Here is a 23,324-nt window from a genome sequence, read left to right on the forward strand (position 1 = left end):
AGAAAGTGAGCGTTTTGCTACTAAGCATTTCGTTTCATTGCATTTTTTCTTTCTACTAGCTGCATCGAGAATGAACGGAATGTGCACATGATGGGGAATGCCTCATTCTTTTGCTTTTTTTGTGTTATTTCCAGTATGCATCACTTCGGCGCAGTAATCAGCTGTGCCACAACAACAACGTCGACCTTGAACAATATCGACAGGAAAATCACATATAAAACACCGGTCACATTTATCGATAGTAAGCCATTGGGAAAGGGTGGAAAACGCCGGTGATAAGGATTGTGACTTGAGCTGTAGGGTTTTCGCTGCTTCTTTGAGTTTGACCAGCGAGTTTAGGATTTGCACTGTGTTTCCATATGATCGTCACTACACCGAACACGATGTTTTGTAGGATTATTAAAGCTATTATACGCATTGTGATGTACCGTTAGTTGCTCATGATGCGAGCACACGCTACAATACATTGTATATTTTTCCGCTCACAACAATGATCCGTCAAACGCATCCTTTAACCACAAATGGTAAGAATGAATCGAACAGCTTGCACCACACTACTTGAAGCCGTTCTCGCCTTACGGAAGTAAACGAAACATCCTAAACATTGCGGCTTTCTCGCGCACGCTCGCCAGATCGTCAAAGCACAGTCCTTCGACAACTAGGGGAAAAACAATCACCTGCACACCGCACACCAATTCCTTACGCTACGAAGCACTGGAGAACAACTGGATGGGTTGTTGTTTTCATTTCCCCGTGCGCAAATGCAGCGAGTCGATCGATTTTCCGACAGGGGAAGAAATAAACACACGAGGCGAACTTACGACCGAACGAGCACGAGCAAAACCGGTTGCGCGTCCGACGTCGTCGAGGGTTTGGGAAACTATGAAAAAATTCGCGCCCTGGCCTGTCAGTTGATCGCTTTCTAGTGTCATATCTCTAGCAGTGCACTGTGGGAAAAAAGCGGTCATCAAACGCAGATGAAAATTCTAATAAATACTTGCATGGGCTAATGTAATGATAAAGTATGGCCTGAATATCACTCACGATTCAATTTCTTCATGATTTACTTAAATTTGGACATAATTACAATCTGCGCTGTGTATTTTTAAACATTTCTTACTCTATGTTAAATGTTAGTATTTACTTCCTCAACGCAATACAATAATCTAACTCAATAGACGCGCGAACTCTGGCGTCACGCCAAATAAATTGACAGTTCTAATATCACACGCATAAACGAGACTTATACATACAAAACACTTAAAGATTCACCAACAAAAGAATCTTAGTTTTGAATAAAGCTTATAGTAAAAAGTTTAAATTTTGTACTTTTAATTTCCTTCCACACTGGAAATTAAAGTGTTGAGTGTATACACAGCCGAATAGCCATAGGAGGTATGAAATCCGATTCGAGCACAGTCGACTTTAGAATCCAAGAAATAAACCATGTCGAGCAGTTTCGATATTCAAGCAATTTCAAAAAAATTGTGTATCAAACCCTGAAAACCTAATGAACATAGGAAAGATGGTACATATTGTGTTACTTTTTGAAGATACTTACCAATTTACCTGTTAAAATTCATTAAAATATAAGAGTGAATAAATTTCTACACCTGTTTCAAACGATACCACTGTTAACGTGGTTTTTTTACTTTCGTACAAAAATCGCACAACATACAAAATTCTCACTTCACACTACACTTATTAGCTCCCCGTTCGTCGATTACCTACAGTATCAGGTAATTCTAAGCATTGGAACAACAAATGGTGTAAATTCTTATACCCGTGCCAAGACCACGTGAGAAGCATATATTTCTAGCCCGCAGATATTTAAACCCCAGCCTCGTTTATGGATCATTTGGGAGCGCTTCTTTCAGACCTTGATGCCAAAACCGTCGGATCTGCTGCAATTGGCTACACGTGTACTCCACTTTTTGAAGTAGTTCGTCCGGCTAAGAAAGAACAGACACTTCGATTAGACGAGAAAATCCAGCTAGCTTACCTATGCAAAGACGACGGACCTCGTTGCAGTTGGGATCGCTACTTGATCGAACCAATTTGAATGCTTCCGGTGGATAAAATGTTTGATGCAATGGCGTGAGGTTATAGCTTCTATAAGAAAGACAAAGTGTGTATCTTTAAATACAATAATTACCACAATACCACAAACAAAAATAAGTTCATCATGCGACAAAATGTTAATTGCATGGCACCCACGGGTTAGTCTTTTCATTTATTCCAGAAGATTGCAAAAGAGACCTGCGTCAACATCGACGGTACGTTATCAAAATAAGTTACAAAAAATATATATCACAAAAAAACTATCGTTCACCTCCGATTGTCGTTGTGTGGCGAAGGTTGTCGGGAAGGAATCTGCTGGACCGGTTGATATTGCGACTGTTGCATGTGACGAGTAAGGATCATGTTATCCCGATGGTACGCGTTCAGTTTGCTAACCAGCTTCGAACGATCCTGCTCTAGCAGCTCAGTGCGCTTCTTCATCCTTCCAATCTCTTGCATGTACTGAGCTTCACGTTCCTTCCACTCTGCAATGGTTTTGCGCGTAAGTTCTTTGGTGGAAAGCGTTTGCTGTTTGAACTCTAGCAGCTTTCTCGAACTCTCCCGCAGTCGGTCGAGCTCCTGCTGCCCCAGCCGGAACTGTTTGCTGAGGTCCTCGTGGGAACTCTTCAGCTGCTGATGAGCGTTCGATAGCTTACGATACCCTTCTTCCAGTTCCTTGGTAAGGTGAAAAAAAACCCGGTAAAATTCACAGCTCTTTTACTCCATTAAAACAATGCTCACCAACACGCGGGAAGCTTTAATGGTCAGCTCGTCCTGATTCGATTTCACCACCTCACAGAGAGCACTTTCCTTTCCCTCGTGCGTGGCTAGTCGCTCACGCTGTCCTTGGCATTCAGCACGTAACACATCCCGCTTAAATTACGCACAAAAACGTGAATTACCGCTCTGTGTCGATCAAATCTACCTCTTCACTAACCTCATTGGAAATTTGGTCACACTTCTCGCGCAATCCGTCCAACTCCACCCGCAAACGATTGATTTGACGCTCATACTGCTGCAGCTGGTTCCTCTGATCCATCGAGCTACGCCGCATGTTGCTCAGCTCTTCCGTACAGCGTTTCTCGCACCCCAACGCCTCTTGGCGTGCCCGTTCGAGAGCGTCCGACAAGTGCACACTCTTCGATTCAACATCCGACAGCTGATCCTGCTTACCGGCGAGCTTCCGGTTCACATCGCGCAGGTTTTGCTGCAACCGCTCGATCAGCTCGTCCTTCATGTGCACTGACTGCTCCACGTTACCGAGGCGGCCTTTCAATTCGCTCACCTGTTCGATTAGCTCGGTCGTCTGCTCCGTCGTCCGAACCCGGTGACTGACGTACTCTGCTTCGCGCGCTTTCCACTCGTCATTACGTTGCTCCAGTTCATCCTGGGCACGCTTCAGCTCCAGCGATTTCTGAGCCAACTGCTTCTGAAGCGAGTGGGACAAGGGCGTCTTTGCCTGCAACAGAAGGGAATGAGCCCAGCATCCTTTAAGTGATGTCAAATTCACGCAATCTTACTCGTTCACGAGATCCACTTCCGTTGGCGTTGAAACCACACTTGCACATCTTCCGCTGCATCAGAAGCTCACCCGAAATGCGGTCCTTATCCGCCCTTAGAGTGCTGATTTTGCCTTCCTGTTCTTCGCAGCGCGCCCGCAACTCGTCCAGCTCCTGCCGAACCGTTTCCAACTGATGCTGGGATCCGCCCAACTGCTGCTCCAGCTGCACGATGCTCTCCTGGTACGACAGGATGGCCTTCTGTAACACTCGGTTGTGTTCATCCAGCTTCAGGATCGTGGTTTGCAGTGTCGCCAACGATTCCACCGTTTCCTCGTGCTGTTTGCTCTACAATGTGGCACATATGGGTGCGAATAAGACGCAATAAAATTGAAAAGAGTCGCAGTTACTTACCGTGTCCGCAGAACAAGCCAGCTGGTTGCTCAGAGACTCGATCTCCCTTCGCAACTGCTTCAGCTCGCTGGAATGCTTGCTTCGTTGTTGACTCATTTCCAGCTCGTGCAATCGCTCCATCTCGGCGCACTTTTCCCGGAAGTAGTTCAAATGTCCCAGATCCTGCTGTCGTGACGCGATCTCACTGCGGATCCCGTTCATCTGATCCTGCAGCTGCCTGGCGTCATTTTTAAGCAGAACGAATAGTCGATCCTTTTGATCCGTTAACTGAAAGGCGAGTAATTTTACAATTTGTAAACATATTAACACTCGTAATCCTCTTTTCCGATGTCGTCTCCCAATGATCTTGTGTAAGATCCAACCAGCGCCCATTTTCACGATAATACCACAATTAAATCGATGCATAATCGGGAAACGATGAAGTAACTAAACGAAAACCACCCGCCCCAATATCCGCACACTCAATTTCAACGACTGACGCCAATGGCACACTCACTCGCACAACATTACAACAGAATCGAAGCGTAAATGACCTGAATAATGAAAACCCCTCCCGAGGAACCGTATCGGTCCTAATTTCCGGCCACGCTCCAGCACCGCAATATAGCAACATCAAACCACGGATACACCGCCACCCACTATTAGTTGCAGCAACAAGGATCACGAGGTTACAGCTGAGACACCCGAGGTTCCGCAAACATGACAATTCCATTCGCCCCGTTTTCCACACCCCGGTGGAGGCGCGCCCTTGTTAAGGCCACGGATACCGTTCATCATCCACCACCGGCAGGCGATGGGTAGGGAACCATATTTAACTTAAACGAATCTAAAAAAACGCCCACGCTACTTCCGCCTTCACCAGGCAGCAGGGAACACGGGAAACATGCCGATCGTAATCTGCCGACTATATCTATTTTAACCACCCGCATACCACCGGGACCAGCGAGAATTTCCTTCGGATAGGCGGACGGCGAAATGGAACGCAATGGCCTCGGGTGTGCACCGAGGGCAAAACACTGCTGGGTAAGGCATTTTTCGCAACGATATTCACCTGTACCAACTGTCCACGGGTCGAGCGAGGTAACGAGGAACAATAACTAATTTAAATTACGGCATGTTCCGGATTATGCAGGCCCAGATCCGACGTCGAAAGAGAGCACGAGCGTCTCATCACCGTCCCCAACGTAGAGTCCGCTTTCGATGAAGGCCCAACTCGAACTAATGCTCCCAATTCACTCGGCTCGAGTCCGTCGTCCTCGTGGTTTTGTCCTCGCCGCGTATCCTGGCGTCGTCATCCGTCGGCACACCTGGTTGTTGATGTTTTGTGGCGTATCCTCGGCAGGCTCAATGGCTGCATTCCGCAGCGGTGTGTATGTAGGTGCTGGAATCCAATCGGTAACGGGTCGTTTCTCCATCGCCACTAGCCCCCGTTCCATTTCAGGATATTTTTTTCTGTTCCAGCGTAAGGCTTTGGCACGTCACACGGCACGGCGACGACGGCACACAACAACGACAGCAACAGCATGTACCAATAAATTTGATTCCAATCGCGTAACGGCAACGGCTACGCTACACTCGAGGACATTGCACTCCGCCTGGGGCAGCGTAATCCTTGGCGTACAAGGCCGGGTCTGGGTTGCCAGCCGTCCGGGTCACCAGCAAATGAATGAAGTGCATGGCATGCGCGTCCCATCGGGGCTGTTTAAAAAAAAACCAGAAACCGAAAAGTCCTTCTTCTCTCCGTGTCCCTTTCACACAACTCTGGCCGAAGAAGTTATTAAAAAGTCGTCTCTCCATGCGAGGGAAAGTTTTTCCATTACTTTTATGTGCCGTGTGTGTGTGTGATGTTTTTCTGGTGAAAACTTTAATTCGTAATTGAATCGATTTCCATTTCCCCATCACTGCAGGACCAGGCAACGATGGTAAACGTTTATCGCTTTTGTGAAAACGAAAACCTTTCGCACATTGTTACGCGAGCCGTTTCAAAGTTCTAGCGTTGCTCATTTAAATACCGATCGTAAAATCACCCTTCTACCGTTCGACGCGTGCAAACGATCTCACAATTTAGCATACACTTTACTATACCCCTGTTGCAGGTCAAGGTTAGACCATACCCTTTAAGACCAGCCGGGTGTCCTCGTAGTGAAGCAAAGTTTCCAATCAAAATCGAAGAAAAATGCCACCAAAAACCTTACAATCCTTTTGCGATAAATTCATTCCCAGTAACCGTGACTTACAGCACCTGATAGACCACGTGTTCGCTTGAATTCAAATTTGAACGTCACGAAGCGTCGCTTGCAAGTTAACAAATCTATTCCAATGCTTCCATCGCCCACATCGGTGATGGCGTGAAGATTGCGTGCCGCTATTGTTTCTTTGACGAAGAAAAAAAACAAGCAGGCCCAAAATCGGGTCGAGCGGGTTTCGAAGAAATTATAATTCATTTACCACCTGCTTACCACGCCTAGCGGTATCCGTGGTTTTATAGTGCTGCTGTAGTATTTACCACGCTACGGACGATAAGTTTCAACTCCTTCACAACAATCTAGCAGAGCGGCAGGCTTTCTTGTGGCACGCAAAGGCGCACGCAAGCAAGACAGGCGATCGGTGGAGGGATTCCTTTCACCGAGCCACAATATCCCCAACACCGAGCAAGGCCGTGAAGGAGTATATACGTGTGTGTGCGATTAAAATCTGATTATCCTTAGGCATGAACATCCCTCCTTTTCCTTGCAACGCGGTGTCATGACGTTTCGAAGCAGTGGTGTTGATAGCTTCTTTAGCACCGTTAACGACGAGTCCTTAGTCACCGAGTTGACAGAGGAGTGAGACGAGAAAGCGGCTTCATAACTTTCCAATACCTTTCCCGACCCGTGTCGGGGTCCTTCGTTCGACGCAACAAGCAACAAGCTTACTCGAAATAACCTCCCACCCGGCCACAGGACACGTCCAACCATCGATGAGCGTTACTCTAGCGACAAACGAATACAGGAGTGCTCCGGTTCAGGCGCAATAATCGATGGAAATTCACATCCGACTGCAAATCGCGAGCATTTTTATTGCCCAACAGCGGCTTCGTCCACGGCGAATTGCAATGCACCATTCGAAGGGGAAACCCCGTACGGAGAAAAGTCGGTACGGCATGGTCGTAAAATATGATTTCTCAATCGACTGGCGGAACACACCTTTCCAGTGCGATGAATGTCCCCGGCATGGAGCAGGTTGGCGCAGTAATTTCGCACCCGTGCCACGTTTTCTTGCCTGATGGATGGGCTTTACTGCAATGGTTTATTGTTTTTGCCGCACGTGTGCGCGTTGTCATGCTTACCTCCTGCCGGAAGTCTACCGCATCGGAGATGTCCTTGAGATCACCCAGCTCACGGCTCAGCTCGGCCATCTGGCATCGGAGCTGCAGATTGGAATCGCGGTACTGCTCCAGCTCATTGTCCTTTGCCAGGTTCTAGATGGCGTCCGGGGTCGTATAAGAAAGCGATTAGGAAAGTTTCGTAGCCCGACATTATCCCACCGGTGGGGAGTAAACTACAGACCTCTTTAAACGCATCGTTCAACTGCTCGCTCAAAAGGATCACCTCTAGTTGCAAGTTTTCCACCAGCTCATGAAGAACGCCCACCTACCGTCGATGCAAATGGTACCGTATGAGATGAGTTATCGTTTTCCGAAGTGTGCAAAATTATTCACTAAGAGTTTGTTAGAATAAACGCATCGCATTGGTGCAACTTACCAAACTGGCCAAGTGTAATCGCGAAATATCAAAGAAAGGCATGCAAGAAAACGAGAGTTAAGTGGGTTGATCAATCAGAAACCTAATCAGATTAGTCACGAGCATCGATAGTTTAGCAATAATTTATTGATATAAACAAACAATCGAACAGTCAACACTGAGATAACGCGGTTTCGAAAACCAAGATGATGATGAAGTAACAAAACAAAATATAGCGCACAAATAAATTACGCGACAGCAATGGGCAATGCAACGATAAAAGGCACATAGTTGAACGATGCGTTAAAAGCTAAACGCAATCTCTTTCCTTCGTTCTCTCTCTCTTAAACTTAATAACTATCAAAATAACGAAATATGCATTCACTAGCTGTTAGATGTGTCCGAGTCAGGTCAATGCTACTATTTCTAGTCGTACTAAGTCAAACAACATCGTAACCTCTAGCAGATCAAAAAAGGAACACTTCACAGCGTCGCCTGTAAGGTGAGGAAGCTTCTCTAACTAGGCATATCTGGCGTTAATGTTTGTAGTTTCATCTGGCACATCGCTCATCATGGGTTAAAATTGGGTCGTGCAGCAAACTGAAGCCTCATGCACACGGCCCGGCGTTCACCCTTCACCCGCGATCCTGCCCATTCGCTCATCCCTGCGACTCGAATCCACTGAACAGGACACGCCCGATCGCGGACCAATAGTCACCGGTTGCTGCCGGTGGGACAGTGTTGCTGGGGGAGCTACTGTTACCCGTCACCACCACGTTTGAGTCATCGGGAGGTTGGATCGCAGGTGAGGGTGAGCTTGGGACACGTGGACATTGGGTGGCATCGTCCTTGCCGCTCACATGCCAGTGGCTGCCACGATGCGGCTGCTGGGGCTGGGTGTATCGGAGACCAGAAAAGAAACTCACAGAAGAACTGCCATTGCGCTTCGTTTCCTCGAGGGCAACGCGCAGGTTGGAGATGGTGACGAGTTGGTTTTTGCACTGATGTTGAAAAGAAAATCAAATGATACGTGAAAAAAACATAAAAAATTCATTCCAATTCCTGCCAAGACTTGACTTATAAATTTCTTTCAAATACTTTCTACCTAGCTTATCTGATTGTTTCACAATTAAATCTTTTGTTGTCTTACTCTTTCATTACAAACCCTTTAAAACAATTACAATAAAGATTACAAACCATTTAAAAGTAGAATAAAAATTTATAGTTACAAATGAACAACGTAAAGTTTTTTATCAACAAAATCCACATCGGCTCTTGGGGAAAATTCCCACACTAACGAATTTACTTCAAAGCCCCTCGCTGAACTTGGGATGGTTTGTTTTTACATCCGTGAAAAAAGGAAAATCCACCCAGCCATCTGCTATAAAATTGCTTTCCCCACTTACCTCGTCTTCGATGGCGACCTTCTCCTCGCTCGTCTGCTGCAGATTGTCCCGGTACTGTTGCAGCTGGGCGGTGGTGAAACGAAAGAAAAACCAAACAAAATTATTCAGAATACAGCGAGCGAAGCTAGAGCACGAACACGTGCACGCGCACAACACATACCGTCTCCTTGAGATCGTCCACTTGCCGCACGAGTTTCACTTTTTCCACGTTCAGCATTGCGATCGTGCGACCTTGATCGTCCACACACTCTTCCAGGCTGGTGATCTATCGATAAAACCGACAGTTATGGACGAGTCCACGCACATCCTGCGCCATTCAGCTCTCTACGTACCTTTTCTTGCAAGGACGTCCGTTCGCCGTCGATCGATTCCTGGCGCGCCCGACACTGACTGAGCTCTCGATCTCGGACGGCTAGTTCCTGCTGCAATCGACCCTGCTCGTCGTGCCGATCGCGCAGCACTAGATCCTTTGACTCGATCTCCTTCTTTAGGTCATCGATCAACCCCTGCAAGGTGCAACCCTCGTCGAGTCCGAGCGAGAGCGAACTAAGCGACTCACTGGCGCTGTTGTTGCTGTGTTCCTTTCCCGTTAGCTGGAAAACCGTCATGGCTTGTGCACTTAGTTGCTTAGTTACTAGATGATAAAATGTTTTCACAGCTATGCTGCAGATGCTACTTCGATTCCGACACACGCTAACGTATCTAACGCAAAAACTTGAGCATGGAACGAACGGGCACGCCACTCAAACTAAACTATAACTCATCAATCTAGCGGTTTCCGGTGAGGAAAAAATTGTATTCATAAACCCAACGATGGGCGCTCGCATCCAAAATCACACGCACGTTTCCAACCGATGGACACGAGATCCACGCACAAACTGAACCGCGGAGTTTCGAAAGAGCAAACCCGTAGCGGATCCCCGACGTGAACCGTGCCAGACAGAAGGGAGGATCTCTTCTTTTGTGGGTTGATCGAAAAGTACCACGTGGAGAAGATCTTCTACAGCAGAGCAGTTGGGAGGTTAGATGATTTTGCTTTTGAACAGAACTTTTTACTTTGTTGAAATGCTTCGTCATTTAAATGAGTCTTTTCTTTTTGAAGATGAACGAAACATGAAACACAAATTGTACACCCCAGTGCATTTCGTGAACGACGGGAACGATATCCTAGTTCCCTGTTCTAGTCGCGTGCTAAGAGGAAGTTATTTTGGGATGCAAACCCCGCACGGTTCGGCGCAACTGCCTCCCGTGAACCGGCCCAACCGGCAGATAAAACGAAGTGCTTGCCAACAAACCACGGGAGTGCATTCATCGAACCGAGAATCGTCCCATTGCAGCTGCATCGCCATGCGGGGACATTGGCGTGTGATGGACGTAGGTGTTGATGCCGGTTTGACATCCCACGAGGATGGCTAGCCCTTTGCATTCGTTTACAAACAACACGGACGTGCGCGGACACGCCGAGCGTAGTCAATTTAATTGGTCTTAAACAAGTCGAAACCTCCGAAAGAGCTCTTCTATTCCGACCAACACGAGACTGGCCACATCCAAAGCGTGCGTTCTTTCTGATTCCTGTTCTCTTCTTAACTTTCTCTCTTTCTCTCTTAATTTGGAGATCTGTGGGGGAGTTGTAGATTGCGCGTTCCTAAAATAGCTGAGTGTCCCGAAGGAGAAGCGGTTAGTTTCACGGCACTGCGGCTCGCGCAGACAGACGTCGATGAGGTTTACTTAATTGACTAGAAATTCCCCAAGATGCGAAGCGCGAAAAGCGCAAGCAAAAGACTCAAAGTCGTTACACTCGCCAAGCCATGAGCGATGATTCATGTTGTACCTCGTCGGCTGTGAAGAATGCATGCCACGAAGTTAAGTATAAATTGTTGAACTTGAATTGGTTTGAAAAAAATGGAATCACCATTAGCAGACGTGCAGGGGTGGTTCTGATAGCCAGGAATAAAGCCACTTCTCTATAATAACCTTTAAGGACACACAAGCCATTCGTCTAGTACAAGCAGTTGCGCTTCATAACCGCTCGAACATGCCCTCAATGGTAACCTGTTCGATAGTAACCTTTCTACATTCGCCCACATCAACCGTAAAAAGCAACATTCAAAACGCGTTTATCGCTACACGCGCCTTTACCCTAAATGGTACTAATCGCTGCGTATACAAATAGCGCTCGAATAATGCTTGTAAATTAACGCCTCGCAACAAATGCGACCCCACGAAGAATGGCGGGGGTATGGGCGAGACACGGGGCGGTAAAAATAGCTCCATGCTACCTTGGTTTTCCCTCCGTGATTGCTTCCGTCGGCTCAATACTCCCGGACGCTGCCATGGCGCAAATGTCGCTTGCCAGCACATTCCGGCCATTCGAAGGGGGCGAGCGACCGTGCTGGGATGCTTGAAAATGCATCCAAAATGGCAAGACTGCGGAGTTGAAGACGATCGTTCCAAAATAGATTCTGTCATCCGCTTCCCAACTGCTAGAGGGGCGAACACAGGCGAAAGGTGTGCGCCTCCACCCGGTGCCGCTCCATACACGGCAGGAAATAAACGCAGGAAAGGAAACTAGGTTACAACGCAATGGCGGTGTAACAATTCCGACTCTAAAACCGCTTCCAGCCGGGGTGGCCGGGTCGCCTTTAATTGCAGCAGTTACCAGCGCTGAGGATCCGCAAGTGGTCCCCAAAAATAGCGACGCGTATCTTCTGCCCCTGGCAGGTGTGGAGCAGTACAGGAGCACGCACAGTACGAGAGATTTACAACACCAACGGAAATCGGACCAATGAGGGGCACTATTTACAGCAGTGGGTGTTGAAAAGGTGGTCTGTTTGTTTAATCTAAGACAGCAGCTCAAAACCCACCGTGCAAGAAAGAGCAGACGCCATATATTCCATTGGAATTCAAATTTGAACAAGTTCCGTACCCACGTGATTCACTCGTCAACAGACGATGGAGGCGCACTTGAGGTGATTTAAGATTGCATTGCTTAACTTACCAAACGTTTCAGCTGCTGTTCGATAACGGCCATCGCTTGCTGCTGTCCCCTATGGCTGAACGGTTCGGAATGTTCCAGTCGGGACGTGCTAACACTACCGATGCCTTCGTCCTGCTCGATCGCACAACCCGGCCTATGATCAGCTAACAGTTTCCGGCACAACACTTCCCCACGATCTCGCATCGCTTCGATCAGCTCGTCAATATCCTCGAACCGAAGGGAACCACCGCTACTGGCGTCACAGTCCTCCCTCCAACCGTCTCCACATCCCGTTTGCTTTCCGGTGGCTTGCAGCAACTCCTCACAGGCGCCCCGAAGCCGGAGCAGCCCCTTATCTGTCTCGAAACGGCCGAGCTTGTACTCGTGCAGCTGGGCGTACAGCTCATCCAGCTCGCGTTTCAACAACTGAATACATCGCGATTCCGCTTCGCCACCTTTCTGTAAGGTCTCGAGTTCATCCAGCAGCAGCTTGGGTGTTCCCGACAGGAAACTTTGCGTTGTACCATGCGCTGCCGTCGAATTTGCTTTTGGCAGGAACGAACGGAAAGATTCACTGTGCATTGCAATAGGTGGTGGACCGGTTGGAGCCTGTTCCAGGCAAGGTTTCTAAACAGCGTGGTAACCGAAAAAGAAAAAAACGTATGAAATCCGTTAATCATATTGTACCAACACAGCCTACTTCATTTTTATTAGTTGCAAGCGATATATTAAAAAAAAAAAACAAAACTAAAATTAAACAAAATATACATAAGCTTGAGTACGTGTGTTCCACTGACTGCGGATTTTGCTGCTCTGGATCAACCGTCGTTGCATTCATTAATACACTTCAAATTACCTTAGCCTTATCGGCTGTAGGTCTACGATTGGTTTTATCTTTTCCTCCACCGAATGAAGTGCGTGCATGCCGAAAGCTTCCGCTTAGTGAGCTGGGAAAACTTTCGTCACTGTCCGTCTCGTCGTCGTACTGTTCCGAAAAGAGGGAAGCATTTTCAAGTGACTGTATAAAGCGAAGACAACACAATTTAGTCGCGCATTTCCCGAATACTAAAAGTCACATATTAGTTAAATCCATAACCACCACCACCATTAGAAAGCACTAAACACAGCAAATCACCGATAAGGTTGTCGATACCTCATTTAACAACTTAATTTCCTGTCGCTGCTGTGCGATCACCTCGTCGCGAAACTGGATGGCGGTGTTGGCCTGCCGCAGCTTGTCTTCCTGCTCTTTCAGCTTCTTCTTCAGCTGCGTAATCTTATCATGATGGTCGGTAATCTCCGATATAAGGCTCCGATTATCGGTGGAAGCCGCCGTCGACTGCAGAGGGTTCCACGGGGCAAGGAATCGAGAGAAAAGTACCGAAACGGTTTTGTATCAACTCGTAATCAACGGCCTCGTTAAGGCCCTCCCACAATCAAACCAAACGAATAACCCTAAACGGAGCCGGAACCCTAGCATTACCAATTTCGATTTCAATAGCTGATCGTTCAGCGAGCCAATCTGCTGCTGCAGTATGCCGATCTCTTTGCGCTTATCATCCAGCTGCTTCTCGCGTTCATGGGTCATATTGCGCAGCTGATCCAGCATGGACCCATTATCGGTCACCACCCGGCGCAGCTCATCCAGCTCCTTGTGCAGATCGTCAATCGTGCTACAAACGAACGGGATTAGTCTCGAAATGTCTCCGATCCACAACATCCTTCCCTGTGCCCGCTCTAGCTGTTTACCGTGACTTTGAATCCAGCTCGCGGACCAGCATCTCGTCGGTGCTCGGAACGATGGGATAGTTGCTGCTTAACTCGAGCGAGACGATCTCCTCCCCGGGCTCGACCGGGATAGTTTCGTCGGCGATCGGTAGCCGCTTCAGGTGGACGTCTGGTCCGAACCGTACCAGATCCTTGAGGTAGGCGGCCCGCATCACCTGCATACGCTCCATGCAGGTGTCCTGCATTTCGCGCAGCGATAGCACTAGCTCGGTGTTCACTGTCCGCAGGCTGGTCACCCACTCCGTGTAGACGGACAGCTGGCCACGGAACGTGCGTTATGGAAACGCAACACCGGTGAAACGTACATCCAAGCAGATCGCACACACAGAAAAAAAGGAACCAACGAGAGCACTATCAGTACAGGCAGCATGCAGTGGTGAAACATAACCCTCCCAGAGCCCGAGGAGAGCCACGTGTTTGATGCCGAGTGAGCGTCAATCCAGCACAACCTTGAGCCGGGAAGGCGAAATGCACGACATTACGGTGGATTGGGCCCTGCAGCGACGGTTCTAATCCAGCAGGCGTGAGGGTGACCTTCGCGGCGCGACAAAAACCCCCCTCTTTCCCCCTTCGTACGGTGCTCGTTTTGTGCTGTGGCTCCTCGAGACACTCACCTTGAAGGGTTCGCCCAGCCGCTCGCTTTCGACCAGCTGGAGCTTCTTCTCGAACTGCTCGTTCAGCTGCTCCAGCAACCGGGCGTTCAGGGACGTGCCATCCTGCGGCTCGCAGCAGCCATCCCCAGCATCCGCCAGCGATGGTCTTCGGTCTCCGGCTGCGCCGTGCCTTGGGGCTAAACCGTCGGGAGCACCCTCCGGATGAGATTGGGCTTCCACACCAGCTGCTACCTCCATCGTGACTGCAAAATTCCAAGCATCCACCGTGCGTGGAACTGGCACCACTACCTGTCCAGCGACAACAACAACAAAATACACAGGTACCACCGGGAAACGACAAAAAGGATCACTAGTAGCACTCGAGCACGGTCAATCCGTTTGCGATTGCGCGCGATTTCCCAAGTGCGCTGCAAACGATGCAGAGCCTTCTGGGGGCTTTTTTTTTGGTTTCGTTGCCAAGTTATTCGGTTTTGCCAGAAGACGATTTTTTTACACTCTCGGGTGCCTGCTGTTAGGGCGATGTTGAAATGGTAGCGCGATCCGATGCGCCTGCCTGCTTTGTTTACGTTTGCGTCAGCAGCTGTTTTGTTGGTGGCTTATTAACTACGCTTTGAATTTTTTTTTTTGCATACCTAACCACATTCGATCTAACTTCCAGTCGGGATTCTTCTGGCAAAATTGGTAAAAATATGCCAGAAAACTGCCTAATAAACTTACCGTTGGTATATATTTCTAATAATTAATACAAATCAAATCAGAAAAACAGAAAACACACAATTTCTTTCATTTTTCTATCGACCAGCTGTCTTTATGATGATGATGATCTGACCTGTTTCTATGTTTTCTATGTTTATGGAATATAAACAAACGCAGCTGTGCGATGTTTATATGGCATTTAAACGCACCGTTGGTTGATTCCAATTTCAGCTTTTTTAAAAATCCACATGTTGCATCAAAAAAATATCTTATATGTTACAATTATTCAGTAATAAATCATGTTTGCACGTTTGTTAAATCGTTCCTTTCAGCCGCATTAAATTTGCCATATTTTATTATCATTTCAATGTCCTCGCTACGGATCTCTCAATGCTTCCGCATTGCAAAATATCATGCCCAAATCAGACACCATTATTCGTGTGAGAACAATTTTATATGAATTTTATCGATATCGGATTGGCCCGATTACCTCCCCAAGCCCCGTTCTCGTGCCCTATTCTGTCTCTCTTAAGAATAAGTTATTTAATTTATTCCTTTCGTTACATTACGTAGCGTTTAGTTAATTTAGCAATTTCCACATTTCACCGTTTCTTTTCCCGCCGATTCCGATTGCCTACGACCGGCAACACATTTTATCGAGCGCTTATTAAACTGATAATCTCTCTCGGATCTTCCACAGAAGTATGTTAGATCTATATTCCTGTTAAACGCGTGGGGGAGTGTTTTTCCTATGCCACCCCTTAATAGCCTCTCTCTCTCTGTTTGCAGAGGCAGCAGTAAGGAGTAGGAAACGGTTTATTAGAGGAGTACGATTCAAAAAAAGAGAAATATCAACACGTAAAAGTTCCTTTCATTAAAAACATCCCTATTTTCAGCTTAACCCTACACTCTTTACACAAGCAGACGCGATCATTGTTTTCAATCTCACATTAGCAACAATCAGGTGCCATCGCCAGACTCGGTCAACAAAGATGCTTCTAATGTTCTAGAATTTTTCTAGTATCCCATTTAAATAAAAAAAAATACAACAAAAAATTTTAACCGTTTTCTGGATTCTTTTGTCTGCAATTCTAATGCATCTTGGCGTTTGACGGGGATACTAACAATGTAAGGATACTAACTAGCAAGGGTTACGCTTGCATTCGTCCAGATTTTAAAGAGAAAAACTATTGCTTTGCCATTAATGTTAGCTATACTAAAGCGACGAATGATTTCAGAACATGTGTTTGGCTTAACGCCATGTCAGTAGAAATTAATGTTGTTTGATTTTTTTTGCTACATAAAAAATCAAGGAAGAAACGGTTTACTAGGAGCAATACGTAGAAACAAAGTGATACACAAATAAAGGTAGAACGTTTTCTTAAGAATGAATAAAACTTCTCGATCGCAAACCAATATTGATTTTTTTTTTCATAGCACTTTTATAAACCGCACCAATCATTCATAATTTTGTTACATTTTACGAATTATTGAGTAGACATTTGGAAGTAGAAAGAATGGTAATATAATCTTGTTAGAGCTATTTGCACTTGACGTTAATTTAAACTAGAATATGCAAAGGGTTTAGCCACATTACTTAGTCATTATAAACTGATTGGAAATAGAAACCAATACAACTTTCTCTTGTTAACGAACTAGATTTAACTGGTGATCACCATATTTAATTGTTTAATTATTTTTGAGGACCTAAAGGACATCTGGTAGCAATACTGCCCCATGACACATAGTCATCTGAATTATGTTGCACCAAAAATTTAAATCTTTATGACCACAATATACATGATGTCAATGTTACCTTTATAGCATGAAGAACTGTGAATACAAACTAGTATAAACAAAAATCAACTTCAAGTGCAACTAACCCTAAAAGACTAAATTACGGAATATTCTTTCGATGCCAGGAGTAGGACAAAAACAAAATTTACTACTTATACAGCAAATACAAAAATATAAAATTTTAAATCTACCGGGTACACGGAAACTTAAAACACACGATACCGTAAAACGACGTTCGTTCATAAATATGTTCTGCGGCTGTGTAAAACTGTCACAAATCACGTGCGTGCCTACCGCTACCGTTACGCATACGCGCTCATTCTTTGAGCAAACGGAAACGAGCGATCAGGACGGAACATAACAGAAAGTTGATGAAATTTATTCTCGATATACGGTAAAGCGCTTCTCAAAATAAAAATAATAAAAAATCAGATATTAACAGCGTCTTCCCCATTGAAACATTGAATTTAAAAGAATCACTTTTGCTAAAATCGAGCACAAACTACAGAACTTATCCATTTGGCCGAGCTATTTGCACATTCGAACGATTCCATAGGATAAATCATTCATATATGTGAATGACGACGCACATGTTGAACGCTGAGCACTAAAAAAACGATGCTAGATGCGATCTTTCTTTACTACCTAAATTTCTGTGTGCGATGGAGCCAATGTAATAAAGAAGCCAAAGTTATCAACGATTTTCCCCCATCATCCACTAATTTATGTACTGTCTATGATGATGTTCCGCTTTAGTTGCGAAAAGATGCAAACATTCCTCTTCTCTCTTCCTGCCTGCATCTCCTGTACATTTCTGAGAAAAAAAAACATCTGATACTCAATTGTGCATCATCTCTCTGCTTCTGTCGCTTGCCTGCAGTATACATACCTTGCATTTCCCACTGAGAATTAAAAAATTGTATAATTTTCAATTTGACGCAAGCCCGACTTTTCTTTTTCTAACTGTTAATGTTTTGGAGAATAAATGAATTCTATATTTCCTTCTATTCCTCTGTTAGTTTCCACGGCTCATTTCGATCACGGTCATAAGGAGGCTACTTTTTTGCGCAATTCATAGCACTGAATCTTTTGCCTCCCTCATCTTCTGCCCTGTTTTTTTCGATAACTGAACACTACTGCCACGACGTGAGATTGATCGAGTGTGTTAACGCGTGCGTATTATTACTGTGTTTTTGTTGTTGCCGTACTGACTGCAACCGCAACGGCGGCCACGATATATTTGCATATATATACTCTCTGTCTCTCGGTGTTTAATTTTTCGATCTTTTTAAGCTAGATACACATAGATTTTCCTATCTTCAGGCGTGCGGGCGAGATATTCACGTTCGATTAAACCTTCTATTCTTTTCTTGATAATCACCGGCGAAGGTAGGAATCGACTCTTTAGCTGCGTCGTCACGTCGGACACAAGAAGATTATGCTGTCGATAAAAAAAATAAAAATAATACACCATGATTGTGAGTTACACATTTCACAAGTGAATTTCAATAGGCCTTTGGATAGTCCGATTACTTACAGGCATTCTCTTTCGCGCTTTCATTATACGCACGATCGCAGCTTCAATTTCGTGCTTACGGTCTTCATCCACTTTGCTTCGGGTTTCCTTACGCTCCGGTTCGGATTCACCCTTGGCTGCGACCGTCTGAATTTTTACTCTGCAAATAAAGAGAAAAAATTAAGCAAATGTGCAGGAAAATTCCGTTCACGGTTCAAAACGGTGTGATAACTAGTAATCTTCCACGAAAACATACTTGTGAAATTTAGACACAAACGCATCGTTGACGTAGAATTCGTCCGTCGAAACGATATCCTTGGACGTCTTCGGTGTCCGAACCAAAAGCCGTTGCTGTTGCTTGCCCATCGAGAGCGACTGCAGGGCGCGGATCAGATCTTTACTCGGGATATCTGTCTCCTGCTGGATGTCTTCGTATGTCATTCGTTCGCGATTATTGAACAACATTAACACGCACATCTACGGCAGAAAATTCACAAAAGAAAATTAGTACACTGCGCTCGAGTGACGTAGGCGAAGAGTGTCACAAACCTGATACGTGGACAACTGTAGCACATGCCGCTTCGGGGCGTCAAGTGAGGCAGCTCCTCCCGTCGGAGCACTACTGCTTCCGGACGATGGTGCCGTGCTGCTACAATTACCCTCTCCTTTTTCCTTTTCAGCCTTGACGCCATAGAATTCGGCATTCATGTAGACCGTTCCTGGAAAAAAGATTTAGCGTGTGGAGAAGTTAAAAAAACTGATAAAAATGCAAAACGGAGCCCTTAAAACGGACGCGACTGGAAATACCTACCTAGCTGTGGTTGTAGCGTTAGCTGCCGCCCAGAATGTTTCGCCAGATAAAAACGCTTGAACGTTTCGAAGGCTTTCCGTGGTGCTGCCGGGATGTTGCAGTTAGGCGTCACCGACTAAAATAGAATAGCAATGTTTCATTCATTAACATGAATTTTCTCTTTCCTTAGCGTGTTGCGTGTTCCATTAGCACCTACCTGCGTTGGCCAAAATCCGGTGGTAAGAATTCGCACAGTCAGTTCTACGCCCTCCAACGCTGAATTGTCGTTGTTGATGTGGTTCTTGAATTCTTCCATAACCGTGTTCGAGACGGACATATCCTTGAACATTCCTTCCAATTTTGAGGTAAATTGACAACCGCATTCAGTCTACAAAGATTAGTTAGAAACAAGCACAAATACTGGAAATATGATCTACAAACATTTGAGGCAAAACGCGAGGCCCTACCTTTAATTTTGATATCATGTTCTTCTCCGAATCGTCGCTAACGGATTTATTAAGCAGCAATCGCTTAGCCAAGTGAGCCTTATAGTACCGCTCGAACACGTCCTTCTCTTGCAAATATCTGAATAATACCATCGTCTTATCTAGTATGGTCTCAATTTCTTGTTCCGACATCTGAAAACATCAATAAAGAACCGTTAAATATCATTTGATGTCAGAACACTAAACCTCAAACGCACCCCTTTGCAGCCTTTCTTCAGCTTATCGTCGATGAACAGTGACAGATATTCAGGTGATTTACTGTTGAGATTGAGGAAATGCTCAAAATCGGACGATATCATGTTCTTGAATGTCTTGTCGTTGTTGAACGAGTGGTATAGGAAGTGATCCGATCGGTCCTTCAAATCCAGTAGGTTCTGTACGAACGTGATCGGGTTAGTGCTACCATTTTCCTCCTCCTTCACCAGATCCCGGCCCAGAGAGCGTAGATTTTGTGACACGCAATCGGCAATCGTTTTGAGTCCACCGCTGACGCGCGAGAACAGCTTATGCATGCAGGCAAGATCCTCGGTTTTCGTGTTTTGCAACATGTACACTACACCTGAGTTCTCCATCTCGACGATCGTGCGCATGTGCTTCTTAATTAGCTCATCCTCGACGACCTCCACAATGCGGCTTTCTGTGCTTTCGTCCAGGTACAGCTTGGCCCGCTCCGCTTCCTCCGTGATGCGTGCCTCCACTCGTCGAATGTACACGCTGGCGCTGTTCTCGGCGAGGAACTTTTGCGATTCGAGCTTGTAGAAGGCGGCAGATTGCGTGAGGAACGGCCGCTCAAAGTCCTCTTCGTACACCCAGCGCTGGTTGATGCCGAGCACCATCAGCATCTGACACGCGTTCTTTATCGCAATGTGATCGATAGCTTCACCCTTTCGCTCGCACATCACCATGTTCAACAGAGTCTCGCGCATATGATCGCGGATACGCGGGTAACGGACCACCTGGAACGATAGAATAATATATCGCAGTGTAATAAACTATATGTTGAAGATACAGCAAATATTACGGTCATACCTGATCTCGGAAAATGTTCAGCCCGAGGTTGTACACATTGTCAACGTCGTTCTGTTGCACGTACACGCGATCCATGTACATCAGGATGTCTCGAATCATCACCATCGATGTTTGATGGTCGTTCCAGCACTGGTTCAGCGTTTGCAGAAAGCTACAGTTGAAGCTGCGCAGCACCTCCTCACGCACCTTCGATTCGAGATGGTGCGTTACAACCTCCTTCAACCCGCTATATAGCCGCTCGCCATGCTTATGCAGAACCATTGTGTAGGCATTCCTGTACAGCTCCTCGAACGACAGGCCCGAATTGTTCTTTTTCTGTATCTCCTGGATAGCGTTCTTTAGCAGAGACCATATTGACTCCACGTACTTCTCATCCATCGTCATCTGAGGAAAGATACAAAGTACAGTAGATTAACAACAAGGTATCTATAATATAACATCGATCCAAAGACCAGCTACACGGATTCGAATTCCAGACTGTCTGAGACCACACATTATACACTATTACAAGCAAATATGCATTACGATTCGTTTAAAAATGCTGGTCGATGGCATTTGCGTTTGGCTGCGACTCATCTTTCGCTTCCATTTGATTCGAAACATTCCGCCTTCGTTCACTCAAGGCGGTACTTCACGCGTCCTGTGTCTCCCAGGACACACATGCGAGCGCAGATGCTTCAACGTTCCGGACACGAGCGTAATTTTTCTTCTCGAAAAAAACAGAAAGCAAACGTAGCATATCGAAAAAGCCATAACTATGTTAGCAAAGTGCACAGAGAAGTGAAAACGTCACTACTGCTTTAGCTCACAAACCTTTTCTTTTCCTAGCACATTTAGTAAAGCTGCTGTTCTACTCAACACCGTAACACAAAAAAGAAGAATATCTGAAAACTGAAACTCAAAAACACGGATCCTGGCGGAACCTATCTTAAAGGATGATAGGTTAAAAAATAGTTCACACTTATCGCGAACGTAAAGTATTACTTCATTATACTATTACTTCGATTTGGGCGAAGCAAGCAAGCTAGTTTTGATTGACAGACAAAGTAGGCAGTTGCAGATGACAACTGGCTAATTTATATTTACTCACATCGTATAGATTGAAGCTACGTATTCTGCCCTTAAATACTTTTCTTGACGTCATTGGAATTACGATTTATTTCTGGGTTACAACACGTAAATCTACGCAAAGTGCCTAAACGACATGCACCACGTGCAACACACGGAGTAAACAGAAACGCACTGCACGGTATCCTAAGAAGAACTATTTTACAATCCGGAGAGTTCCGAATGTTCTTTTCTCTACGCATGGACTTAATGCACCATGCGTGTAAACATGTGCTCAATACGAACCAGCGAACATATGGTTTTGAGAATTTAGCACTGACACTGGTATTGTTATGTGAAAAAGCCGTAAAGACACCCTTAAGAAATCAAACGTTCTCACTCTATGTCATTAATGTCGATTAATTCGACGTAAATTGATTCTGTAAAATGTTACCAACATTTCGAACGGTTGGCATCCATACTCCAAAAGAAGGAATGGTAAGTAAGCACCAATAAGGCGAAAACAGACGTTTTCAAACAAAGACGTGTCAAAATAGTTGAAAAGTGGTTTAAGTGGAAAATTCGTATGATCGACGATCCTACCGGACAATATGGACGAGCAAGCATTGTGTCAAAAAGCGTAGTGACAAAACAGACGTTAGCGATTGCAGACCTACCAGCGCTGCGAGCATGTGCATCATAAGTTCAAGTGTATCATAAGTTAAATTTAATTATCCAATACATACGATAAGATATGGTTATTTTCACAGAACGATAAGGTGGAGCAAAAATGTACTACAAACAACAAATGAGCACATCAGTGTCACCAATCAGGTATTCTAACTTTTGATTCTACATAAAAACACCCCATCGTGTCCCGCAGTTGTGGTACTTACCGGGAAGGCACGGATCCTCATTTTGCCCTCCTTTTTCTGCGTTGATACTCGACTCATTTTGGCTTACTGCACGTTCGATCCACTTTAATTGCAAACTGTTAATATCTTATTGTTAACTGAAATTGATTGCGTTTGTTTTGTCAATGGAAAACGTATTTTGTTTACGAGTTTTCCCCTATTGCCTGGTTTTGCTGCCTTTCGTATCACCACCGATCAAGCAAAGCGTGTCCCTCCGATAAGGATTAGGTTTGAATTTTCGTAAACACGGAACACAGGATCTTATAAAATACACACGCGCCTGCACGCATATACTGGCACCTTTAACCTAGGTAAATCCGAAAAACCCAATGCTTTGAACACAAGCACTATCCCGTGAGGAAAATGGATAAAACCTTTGTTGCACTATGTTTCACACGTTGCGCGAAAAATATGATCATCGCCACACGCTTTCAACACGCCGTAACCTGGGGAGACAACGAATATTTGAATTGGTTTTGCTTCCTTGCCATCAAAGCTCTCAAGTTTTGATAACTCGACGATGCTTACTGGTGATCACTGTGTTTCCG

General features: G+C 45.5%; 2 protein-coding genes across 2 annotated transcripts; both read right to left on the reverse strand.

Moving 5' to 3' along the window:
- Window positions 1-1,690: 1,690 nt before the first annotated feature.
- On the reverse strand, window positions 1,691-14,718 carry LOC128722822 (cingulin-like). Its single transcript, XM_053816504.1, has 18 exons — window positions 14,482-14,718; window positions 13,829-14,124; window positions 13,563-13,752; window positions 13,233-13,418; window positions 12,101-12,706; window positions 9,435-9,695; window positions 9,263-9,367; window positions 9,103-9,165; window positions 8,623-8,697; window positions 7,523-7,606; window positions 7,303-7,434; window positions 3,975-4,241; window positions 3,582-3,908; window positions 2,999-3,520; window positions 2,803-2,934; window positions 2,333-2,736; window positions 2,022-2,112; window positions 1,691-1,952 (listed from the first exon to the last, which is right to left on the reverse strand). The coding sequence occupies exons 1-18, from the start codon at window positions 14,716-14,718 to the stop codon at window positions 1,848-1,850; spliced, it is 4,083 nt and encodes a 1,360-aa protein (XP_053672479.1). The 3' UTR covers window positions 1,691-1,847.
- A 769-nt stretch (window positions 14,719-15,487) lies between these two features.
- LOC128726254 (cullin-3) lies at window positions 15,488-22,815 on the reverse strand. The gene is made up of 10 exons (XM_053820052.1): window positions 22,759-22,815; window positions 20,816-21,199; window positions 19,984-20,742; window positions 19,748-19,918; window positions 19,498-19,668; window positions 19,302-19,416; window positions 19,040-19,209; window positions 18,747-18,967; window positions 18,512-18,650; window positions 15,488-18,415 (listed from the first exon to the last, which is right to left on the reverse strand). Exons 1-10 carry the CDS (start codon window positions 22,813-22,815, stop codon window positions 18,263-18,265), a joined length of 2,340 nt encoding a protein of 779 aa, XP_053676027.1. The 3' UTR covers window positions 15,488-18,262.
- Window positions 22,816-23,324: the final 509 nt, after the last annotated feature.

Source organism: Anopheles nili, chromosome 3 (assembly GCF_943737925.1).
Source record: "Anopheles nili chromosome 3, idAnoNiliSN_F5_01, whole genome shotgun sequence".
NCBI classification, from domain to species: Eukaryota; Metazoa; Arthropoda; class Insecta; order Diptera; family Culicidae; genus Anopheles; species Anopheles nili.